This window comes from Narcine bancroftii, chromosome 5 (assembly GCF_036971445.1).
Source record: "Narcine bancroftii isolate sNarBan1 chromosome 5, sNarBan1.hap1, whole genome shotgun sequence".
NCBI classification, from domain to species: Eukaryota; Metazoa; Chordata; class Chondrichthyes; order Torpediniformes; family Narcinidae; genus Narcine; species Narcine bancroftii.
The window spans coordinates 29040748-29053002 of NC_091473.1; the positions used below are offsets into that span (position 1 = coordinate 29040748).

The following is a 12255-nucleotide window of genomic DNA, read 5'->3' on the forward strand; positions in this document are numbered from 1 at the left end:
CACTGACTTTCGCCCTGGCTAAAATCTCTGATTGCTGGTCAGCCCACCAACAGAGACACTTGTCTTGCATCTCAGAGTACACCAGCGACGTTAAGCACATCTCGGGGAAAGACCTTGTCAAGACACAGCATCCACTCTCTGGTCAACGGTCTGGACTTCGCAGCACTGGCAGAGGCACAGTAGCAGGACGAGGAGGAGGACGAGGAGATCCTGCAGTACAGGACCGCTATCACAGGCCTTCGGCTTCAGGACATTCCAGTCGGCACAGATACTACCATCCTCTTGTGTGACATGGCCATCACACAATAGGTTCGACCTATTGTCCCAATGGCATGGAGTCGATGAGTTTTTGACTCCATCCACGGGCTGGCACACCCATTGTAAGGTAAAACATCATGAGATGGGAATGTGTAAGGAGTTACCCTGTACAGGGCTGTAACAAGATGTGAATGCATCCTTGTACTTACAAGATAAGAGAGACATTGATGGATTGAGAGGCAGGAAGCTAGCAGGGAAAGGATAGCAACAGTTTTAGTCATTGGACAAGTAATGATATGATGATGTTCTAAGCATGTATCCAAGGGTATAAAAAATCACCATTTTGCTGATAACGGCAGAATGCATTCTCCGACTAACATCGTTAGTCGCAAGTGTTACAATCCGGTAATAAAGAACAAAGAACCCTGATTTCGACTCAGTCTGGTGTTTGTCTCACTCATTCATGAACAAAGCAGACCTAACACCATCCATCAGGACTATGGTTCGGTTGGTGGCCAGCAAGTACGTGTGGCATGGATTGCAGAAATAAGTCTGGGCATGTACGCAGTGCCAAACAGCCAAAGTGCAGCGACACACCAAGGTCCCCCCATAGCCTTTTGAGCCAACGGAACGCAGGTTTGACCACATTCATGTGGACATAGTGGGACCCTTGCCAGTCTCTCAGGGATTCTGCTACCTATTCACAGTGGTCGACCGCTTCACCATGTGGCCAGATGCAATTCCCCCTGGCCAACACATCTACCAGGTCCTGTGCCAAAGCATTCCTCTCATCCTGGATTGCAAGATTCGGACTGCCACAGCACATCACTTCTGACCAAGGCTCACAGTTCACCTCCATTTTGTGGACCGACATTGCCAACCTGTGAAGCGCTCAGCTACATCATATGATGGCATACCAACCGCAAGCCAACAGAATGGTGGAGCGTTTCCACAGGCATCTCATGACCAGACTCAAGGGCCCCAACTGGGTGGACAAGCTGCATGGGCTCTACTGGGCATCCAAACAGTGCCAAAAGAAGACCTCCACAGATCCTCCACTGAGCTCATCTACAAGCCCCACTCACAGTTCCTGGGGATTTCGTTGCACAGGCCAGAGGACAGTAGGAGGAGACAAACACCTTCCTGGACAGCCTGCACAAAAAGGTTGGTAACCTGGCTCTGATCCCACCCTCCAGACATGGACAATCCAAATCCAACATCCCCAAAGAACTCGAGGACTGTGAGTATGTGTTTGTACGTAGAGGACCCCACCGTTCACCACTGCAGAAGCCATACGAAGGTCCCTTTCAAGTTATTCGGAACAACGGAGCCACCTTTGAGGTGGACAACGGTGGTAAACCAAAGGTCTTCACTACAGATAGATTCAAGCCTGCCCACACAGACCCAGCAGAACCTGTGGAGACAGCAACACCTCGATGCAGAGGCAGACCACAAAAGACTTTGGGGACTATACCTACGGACACTATAGACTGTAACGGCAGTTCTGCGGGGGGGGGGGGGGGCGGGGGGGCGGAGAGGTTCATGTGGCGGCCTGCAATTGCACATCGCGCAGCAGCAGGCGCGTTCAGAGATCGCTAAAGCGACTCCCAGAACAATGAACTAGTAGAGGTAGAAGCTGGGGCAGCATCAGACCAACAGCCCTAAAATGGCGTTGGTCAAGCTGCCCTGCTAACTCAGCAGAAACAAGCTGGGGAAGAATCGCATTCATAAACATGGATGTTCCCGCCTGCTATTGTTATTCCTATAGCTGACTCAGTCAATCAGCAAAAACGGCAGGAACGTGAACAGTATTAAAGCAGTCTTTCTAGCCTTAATAAATGAGTGAGCTTAACCTGCCACACTTGGTGTGTGTGTTTCTTTGTAGCGGTCGGTTATAATGGCAAACTGGCCTCCAGTGGACCATCCCAAGCCTGTTGTGGCAAGACAAAGCATGAAATAGAGTTTTCCAACTCTGATGGCCATGGGGCGATTTTAATAGTTTTAAAACAAATATGAGGAAGAACAGAATTTTGTTTTGCATTCTGAATGCTTAATTATTATAGCCAGAAAAAAATTAAAATGGTTAGACTGGTAATTTTTAAATTGCTGTTTAAACAGTTAAAATACATTTCTATTGATTTTAATTTTTTTGCATGTTTGGGTGTGCAAAATATGTTTCTGCATTCTTTCATAGATTATTGACTCAGCAGATTTTGCTTTTTTAAATTCTAATTATTGTCATATATTATAACTCAATTTATGTTTTTGGTGCAATATATCTTCGTTTTGTGCAGTATGCAATGAAGTGTAATTGGAACAGTTCATTGACAGGCACTTTTATATTTGAAAGAGTACAAGTTATCCTTTTCATGGCACAAATACCATGTGGTATCCTAATTACTTCGAGGCTGTTTAAGGTACTCTGTGATGATATACTTTGTTGTGTGATTGATTAAAAAGTGACTGTTTTCAAGTTGCATAAAATAAATAATTTTAAAAAATATATGCAGTGAAATCTCAGCCATTTTTCAACACACATTAGGAGCAGAAACACGTCATTCGATGAGATAAAGACTGGTCTCACTGTACCTTCAACTCTGTAACCTATGTGCTGTCACCATCATCAGGAATTTATCTATTCTGCCATTTTAAAAAAAAAACATTCAAAGACCTTTTAATCAGAATTTTCAGGGAACAAGTTAGCCTCATCTTTCTAAAATGAGCATCCCCTTATTTTTAAGCGGAGACCCCTATTTCTGGATTCTGCTCAGGAGGAAGTTCTCTCCTTAACTACTGTCAGGATCTTTAGTTCATTCAATTGCCTCTTGCTCTTCTAAATTCCGAAAGATACAAGCCTAACTGTTCTATATTTCTTCAGAAGGCAATCTGTCAAAACCAGCTTTGGTCCAGGAAATCTTCACTGAACTTCCAGTGCATCATTTTTTTTTAAACAAGAGGCCAATTCTGTATTTCAGTGTCTAAATAACTGAAGCTTATCCTCATTTTTTGATTAAATTACCTGGTCACGTTATAACATTGGGTTAGCTTTCTTTGTAGCTTACTACGCCTATGTACCAGTCTTTTGTTAATTGTGCAATAAGTATTCCAGAGCTTCCTGCAACCTAACTCTCTGCATTCACACCATTTTCCCACCTGGTAAAATGAGTAATTTCATGTTTTTTCACTTTGTACTCCAATCGTGTTGAGCATCTTGGAAAGTTTGAATTAAGACTTGTTTTTGTTTTTTAAAAAAAATGTGAAAGATATCAATGGGATCATTGGTGAACAATTGATGTCCAAGTACCTGTACTTGATTATAACAAAGATGTTTGATCACTAAAAGACAGTGTTAGTATCAATTAATATATTTTAAAAGTTGGCACGATTGCCATTTGGTTGTGTTAGTAATAATGTTTTTTGCATCTATTGACTGAACCAATTTCTCCTTGAGGTTGTTTTAAACAGCTGCAATCCAAAGTGACGTTGTAGAAGTAATTGTAGTATTTGAATCCACCAGTAATGAATTAGTGGTGAATTATAGTTCCACATTGATATTATCAGGTGTCTTCTAGTTTGGTCTTTCCACAAGATTGCTAATCTCATCTTTGTTGTGAACTTCGAGTTGGAAGGTGCTGTTTAAAAGTCCATATGCTGGTTGTAAATACATCTGCTGATTGTAAATACTTTAGCTATGTTCCACTGCTTGTAAAAGGACAATTGTTCAGAGTGGAGGATTGGTTGGGTGCCAGTGTGGAGGGTTGGTTGGGTGCCAGTGTGGAGGATTGCTTTACACTTAATCAGCTATTTTCAGTGGGACCACAGGCTACACCACATTTAAAGGGAAGGGGGGAACAGACGGAAAGCATAAATATTTTTGTTTTTTTATGTTGGTTGGAGAGAAGAACGGAAGAAACTAACTAAATGACTGCTTCACAGGAAAGGGAGCCCATAAGGAGTGTTAAGAGGGCCATTGACAAAACAAATGTTGAGAATGACTGTTTTAAATGATAACAGTTGTTCACTTTGGAAAATCGGTGGTTCCAACAGTTTTATTTCAACTTTCACATGGTCTTCTGGCTCTGAGCATCCTGGGTATTAACATGTCAAGACAACCCCAAAGAAGGTGCACCATTGGTTCTGCTCTCCAAGGAGCCTGAGGGGATTCAGCAGTTCGTCCAATACTCTATTGAGCTTATATAAGTGCAAACCCTGGTCCCAATCGCTGGCGCTATAAAAGGCATTGCTAACTGTGCTGCCCCATAGTATTATTTCCTGTTTTAAGCTTTGTTCTACCTCTGATATGTTTACATAGGGGGTTCCCTTTGGGGTCAGTTTCTGTTTTATAGCATTTTCTGTAGTCTGGCAATGGCAAGTACCCAATGTCGCCAGATTGGCAATCAAGATATGGCAACATGACAATAAGACATTTCTTTATTCATTCAATTTCTGACAAATATTCTGCTTTTACACCTCCAGACCAACTTTTTTGTTCCTGTTGTCTTTTTGTTGCCTTTCTTAATGCACACCTTCCATTTTGTTTTGTTGTTTTGCAACTTAAAATAAGTATTGTCTAACAATTCCCAGTTGTGACAAATGGTCATTGAAGTGTTCATTTAATTTCTCATTCAACAAATGCTCGTGACCGGTTCCATTTTTCCACTTTTATTTCATATTTGTAGTATCTACAGTATTTTGCTTTAGAATTCTGTTGAAGTTGCTAACTACATTGTGATTTTTCAGGAGATAATACTCTCAATATTTTCACTGATTTATATAGCTGTTTTAGAAAATGGTGGATGCAAGAGGGGAATTTGTTAATGGTAATGAATATGAACATCAAGGCAAGATGGTTGCTATTGGGCACAAATATTGATGGCTTTTTATAACCACTTGCCTGAATGTTGTCCCCATTTTGTTGCAGGCATTTATAAACTGTTTCATTATTCGAGGAGTACTGTGACAGAGTATTTAGAGGTGGTTTGGGATGATTGTTATAGCAGGTTGCATTTTAAAACACAGAATTTTTGCAGAGTGCTATTTTGCAAAAGGCAACAAATTAGCAATATATGGCAGCACCTTGTCTGGAACAGTATGAGATCTTTGCAGGCAGAGACAGAACTGCTTTGCTGTCAGAGAGGGAGGCAGTGAGAGAGAGAGAGAGAGAAGAGAGACAGCAACTTTGGTTCCAGAGGGACAGGCTGACAAACTTGGGAAGTCAGCCAGGTCAAAGGAGAAGACTGGCAGTCTGAAGGAACTCTGTGGCTGTCTGAAGGAACTCTGGTGACTTGAAAGAAAGAGGATAATCTGGAAAACCCTGAAGGGGGCAGGTTTCATCAGCAAGACGGATTAAAAAGGAATCAGGTACAGATGTCCTGGAACAAGAGGAATCTCTCTCTGAAAACCAACAAGAACCCTCCTGAATGGTCACCATTTACCTGTTAAGTACCAAAGCCTTGTGAATTTTATTAATACTAACTTTTGTGCACAATATAAGAATTGCCTGCAACCAGTGACATTTGGACAGTGAACCAAAGAACTTTTCTACACTTTTATACACATTACACACACGTGCACTTAGAATTAGAGGGGTGGGGTGATAAGTAAGTTGATCGTAATAAGTTAAAGTTTGATTCTGTTTTCATGTGCAAAGATAATTAAAAGCAACTTTTGTTTAAGTAACCCTTTGTTGTGATGCATATCTATTGTTCCTGTGTTTTGGGGTCCTCTGGACTCCATAACAGTACAATGAATTGAATCAAGTCCTAGTGAACATTGTGAACATTCCCCTTGTGGTTGATGGAAAATAGTTGATGCAGTAACTGATCTGGTTGTTCTTAAAGCATTGTCCTGAGGATCTTGTGCAATGATATCCTTGGCCTCAGGTGACTGATACCACCTCAGTCCTCGACAGCCATTGCTATCATATTAGATTCATTGCATCATGCCGCGTGAAGTGGACCCTTTGGCTCCTCTCGTCCATGCTGACCAAGTTGATATTCTGGTCTTGTCTTTGCCTTCATTTGCTCCGTATATTTCTTAGCCCCTACTGTCCAAATAAATAAATGTGTCCAAATGTCTTTTTAATGTTAAAATTGTGCCTGCTTCTGCAGTATCTTTTTTTTTAAATTCACCCTTCAGCCTCCTGCACTCAATAAAAACCCAGGCTGTCTCACCTCTCCCTCTGCCTCAGTCCCTCACATTTTAGCAATGTCCCGGTGAATTCTCCTCTGCAACCCATTGAATTTATTGATGTCCTTCCTATATTTGGGTGAACCAGAACTACATACCGTGCTTCTCACCAACACTTCATACAACTGAATCATGAGGTCCAACATTTATACTCAATGTTACACCCAATCTTCTGTGTTTGGTTTGACAATGGGCCTGTAGACTCCTGGATATCATACTTTGTGAAATGCTGGCTTGATGCCATCAGTTTTGGTCATTTGGACAAATTTTGATTAATTTTGTTTCAAATACTTTGGAATTTTTGTGATGCTATAAGCATTATACAACTCTAATGTTAAAAAAATTATAATTTCTGGAAATCTTTTTGCTGCTTTATTGGTCTATCTTTGCTTTTAATATATCACCCCAGAACAGGCCTATCGCTTTTCTCAAGCTCTCTTACTTGTTTAAGATTGCTTGAACTATAAATTCCCAATTTTGATACAAGCTCAGGTAAAATGTTAACTCATTTATTTTCTGATGTTTACAGCCTGTTCAGCATTTTGAGAATGTTCTGCTATTTCAGTTTTGTTTTCTTCAGAGTACTTTCTTTTTGCAATGTCGATCTTGGTTAAAATAGAAGATTCCATGTGCCACCTTCAAGAGAAACCTATTAAATTTTATCTAGTTTGTGCTAGCCAAGTAAACTGTAACCAACATTGTGCTTTCTGCTGGTTTGTCAATAAAGAAATGTCATCCAAGAACAATAATTGACAAGCCAGGAATTATGCATTGGTGTTTCTTTTTCCATGTTTATTTCAAATGCACAGAAATGATGATTTATATCCTTCAATGAACTCATGAACAAAAAGGTGATTTTTCACATACAAAATGATAAATACATTTTAAATTCAAGATATAGAATTGTCAGCAACTTCTAAGCCATGTTTAGGAAATGTTTAATGTTACTATGCGTGAAATTGCTTTCTGTCATCTCGCGTGGCCTGTGGAACAAAGTTAATTTTGAAATGATTTTTTATATTTGATTTTTGTTGCAGGCCCAAACTGAAAAATGTAGACAGGAGTACTGCACAGCAGCTTGCAGTGACAGTGGGCAATGTCACAGTAATTATAACAGACTTTAAGGAAAAAATACGATCCTCTTCCACATCATCGTCAACAGTCACATCCAGCGCTGGCTCTGAGCAACAGAACCAAAGTAGTTCTGGATCAGAGAGCACAGACAAGGGTTCATCACGTTCTTCAACGCCAAAAGGTGAAATGTCAGCAGTAAATGATGAATCATTCTGAGGTTTGCCAGACTTCTGACCTGCACATGCAATGTGAAAAGTATGAATGAATACTTTTGACATTTTTTATGTATTCCCTTGGTTTTATATTTTCCTAACAATCATTTATAATGGATGTGCTCCTGAATCTACTTTTTTATAAATCTGCTGTGCACAATTTCCATGTACATTATGTATTTTTGACTTTATTTATTACATTTGCAAATTCCACCCTTTCCAACCTATCCTTTTTTGTAAGTTTTGTTGCCAGCAACTATTCTGATTATATTAGCAATTTTAAAGATGTTAAATGTCTTTTACTGGTTTAAACAGAATAAATGGTTGTTAGAAACCAACATATTGAAACACTGGTGCTTAATACACTGTGAAGTAAATGCAGCATTCAACAGATAAGATTTGGATAGTGCATTCCAGCAGAGATGATCAAGTATTACAAACTGTTGCATTGAAACCTGCCTTGTCATCAGGACAATTAACTTTTCCAAAGCTGAATGGCTGAGGATAAGTATACTTGAGGCAATTGAATAATAGCTGGATTCGTTCAGTGTTTAAGTTATAGATGTGGGTTCATCATTACACTGACCTGAAAGCTGCATCATTCTGTGCTGTAAGTGTAATTACTCAATAATGTACTTTCCAGCCGCCCAGCTAATGTAAAGAAGCAGTGCCTCATAACTGACAACATGATTTTAACATATTTCATATAGACATATGTACTAAAGCAGTTTGCCCATGAGAAAATGAAACTGAATAGTTGTGATTTGTGGTCACCAAATATCCTGAACACCTAAAAAACTTGTCTTTTGATGGCAGTTTGTTTTCACCAGTGAATTGGATATCAGCAGTGTATAAACAGCATTGATAATTACTGGGGGAAAAACAAGACACACTGTCTGGAGATGAGCTTATCCCAAAATCATACATCAAAATACTTTATCGGTGATACCTGTATTGTAACTTCAAAATTTGACACTTCCAATATCCACTTTCAATTTTTTGCACTTGCCAGTAATGTTTGTATCTTTCTTAACTTCTCTTATCTTTGTACAGTTAAAGCCAAATCAATACTAAGTCATAAGTGACAATGGAAGAATAAGTAAGAACATGATTCAGGGACTTTTATGCTGTATATCTTGCCATTCAACGAATAACATGCTTTTGTACCCAATGTAAATAACAGGAAATTTCTAACCACGTACGCAACCGAAACTGTGGCTTGGTATTTTTCTTGAATCAAAATGACCGGTAGAGAAGTCATGAAATAATGGATAATTTAAAGGGAAACAATGCAGCCATTTTTGTACACTCCCTCATTGTCACTTTTTATGGCTTTAGTGCTTCACTTTTCAAGTCAGATTTATAAACTATCATGTTTGGGCTTGAAATTTTAGTTTTTGGTTCTTTTCCCTGCTCCATCTGTAGCACAGGCTTCTTGATTATCTATTTTCCAGGTTTAATAATGCAAGTAATATTTCCTCAAAGATACATCATGCTCCAGTAACTAGTTGAGAGAAAGTAAAATAAAACTAATGCTCATATGATAGTCCCAAGTCCATGACAGGATTAGTTAAGTATTCCACAGAATGTTTTCACAGAGCCAAATTGGCAGTGTAAGTGTTAAATTATACCTGACAATCACCTGCCATTAATACATAAAATTGAAGCGATCACCTGATAAATATTTTACAATTTTTTTTGCGTCAATTTAAAAAAACCTACCGTGCAAAATAAGTTGGCATTACCAGTGAAGTTTTAAAGAAGAAAATTATTCTAAATTTCAGTTGACAAATGCAAGTCAGTTATTTATTACCATGGTGGCATTGTTTTTTTTGGAACTTTGAATAAATTTAAATGATGTAAAGTTCATGACACATGTATGAAATTTTGTTTGTATGCTTTGTTTAAAATATACGTTTAATCATCAAATTGTCTTTAGTATGACATTATAATGGGAAGAATATCCCAGTGTTCTTTGATATATCATCTCCAAAATGTTGGGTGGGGAGCAGGGTTGGTAAGTGTTTTACAGAATAAAAGCCCCATATAATGATTAGTTCACTGTTCCTTCATATGAAAACATGTATAAGTTCATATTGTAATTTATCTTTGTATAGAATGATGCACTTAGATTTTGCAAACTTTACTGATATTTTTCTTTCTTGTAAATTGTATCTCTGGAATTTAATACTTCTGTGCAGTGTTAACACTTGCTTGAAATAAAGTTTATTCAAACTGCATTTAGAATGTTTAAGATGCTTCACTTGGTATTTTGATCTAAGAAGATGATAAACTTGTACTTAGGATGAATTTTATTTAAAATGTGATGGCCTTCATACAGGCAGATGAACACTAGTTGTACAAATAATTTAACTGATCAGAGTGGAACATGAAACTTAACTACCACTCTGCTGGGGCAGGCATAAACTGAATGCAATTTTCACGTAATGTAATGAACCCTTACTCTATTTTTTGTTTGATTAGGTGCTGTTCTTTAGGGTAATAGCCAGCTATCTTTGTGCTGCTTAGCCTAGTTTGTTTTCAAAACTTAGGATCTGATTGCTTTCTGCAGTGCCTCCTTAATGGAATCTACACAGCCACGTAGGCATGTCAATGATGACTTGGAAGCAGGTCACTGTTTTAATGTTGTATTCTGTAGACTGAATTGGTACACAGGCTTTTTTTTAAAAAAAAGTACAGTCTCTAAAGCAACAGGAATACTGCAAGTTGAAATTGGTGAAGTATTTAAACCTAATGAATCACCTTCAAAGTTGATACAACTTGCATAATACATTATTTCTAGAAATATTATTGGAAAGAGCGGCACTTCATCTGCCTTACCAAAAATATCTCAGTCTACTTTTATAAACTATTGTAACTTAAGTTATTGAAATATGTATTGTTTGCTGGAAATATTAAAAAAAATCGCTTGTAAGTAACTTGAATTGGTTCAAGAGCCAACCTTTAGAGAATGACAAGCTGAACAGTTTTTTAATGCGCAAGCAGTTCTGTTCTTGTGTATGACTTGTAACCTTTATTTACTGTGTAAAGATGGTTACATTGTTATTTCTTTAGCTTTGTTCATTGGAGATCCAGATAGATTGCTTGTTTAAAGTGGCATAACACAATCTTGTGAATTTTGTTATTGTAATATACAAGGTATATTTTCATTTGCCCTGAAATATGTCCTGCATAATGCTTTGAAGTTTTTTGCCCTGTTAATTCATTAGGGCTGGCAGCGTGCTGGATTGTTTTCTTTAATCTTCATGCTGGTGTGTTCATGGTGGTTTTGTGAGGTTGGTAAAATTATTTCCAGGTCTTAAATGTTTTGGGAACTTTATAACCTACACTGCTTTTTGTCTAGCAAATGAAAGATGTTAATATATTCCTGTTACTGGCATGTGCACGAATATGTTATTAGAAGCCACTTTATTATTTCTTAATTGCTTCAAATAGAAATGTCTATTTATGAATTCTGCTTGTAGTTTTTCACAAATAAAATAGTTAAAATTTATTTAATCGTAGTTTCTTATTTTTTGAAAGGAACTTAATGCAGTTAGATGAGGCATGACAGTTTAGTGAAAGCAAACAAAAGAGACAAAGGTTCACATTTGTGAAGGATATATATTTTTTAGATAAATTTAGATGTTCAGCGCAATAAATGGCCCTTCCTGCCCATGAGCCCAAATACACCCAATTAACCCACAACCCCTGTACATTTTGAAGGGTGGGAGGAAACCCGTGCATACATGGGGAGAATGTACAACCTCCTTACAGACAGGGCCAAATTCAAACCTAGGTTGCTGGCGCTATAAAAGTTTTATCCTTTCATGGGATGTGTGTTGCAAATCCATTCATTGGCACAATGTGTTTTGAGTGGTCAGTTTTCTTTGTAACATTTCAAATACATAAAATTTTGATTACAATTTCAGGAAAATTCCAGTCTTCTCTGTCAACTTCAAGTAGTTTATCTACCTTTGATTAAATTAATTCAGAAATGCAACTTGAATTGAACTCCTGGTAACTAGATTTCTTTGACTCAACCGAGAATCTTGACGTTGGAAAGAAGTACTTCGATCATCATAACGAAAGGAAAATTGCGTGCAGTTCTGTATAAAGTGGAGCGGCGTAGCAATTCTCAATATCTATCCGATTTCTTGAGGGGCTTCATTAAATGTTTATTGTATTGAGCCTTTGACAGGACATGCTAGCAAGGTAATATTTTTGGAACTGTAAAATGTAAGCTTTTTTAACCTTGCAGGGCAATCTAATGGTGTTCTTGCTAATATTGAAATTCACACATACTAAGCATTATTTCCATTGAGTTTTTTTGGCATTCTTATTTAAAAAAAATTAAAGTCTTTGTATTTTGTTTTTCCCATCAAAAATTAAGTTCCAGAGATGTGCATTTTTTTTGATAGAGCCTGCAATAGAATATTTTAGCAGTTGATATTCTTTTTCTGTGTTTGAAGTACTTGTGGGGCCATACGTTGACCTTGGGACCACTGTATTTTTTGAAATA

General features: G+C 38.0%; 1 protein-coding gene across 1 annotated transcript in view; it reads left to right on the forward strand.

Moving 5' to 3' along the window:
- Positions 1-11247, forward strand: part of rybpb (RING1 and YY1 binding protein b) — a 136627-nt gene extending 125380 nt beyond the window's left edge. Inside the window, 1 exon segment of the mRNA XM_069937030.1 lies at positions 7485-11247. Coding sequence (XP_069793131.1) covers positions 7485-7737 — 253 coding nt within the window. The 3' untranslated portion in view covers positions 7738-11247.
- The last annotated feature ends 1008 nt before the right edge of the window (positions 11248-12255 follow it).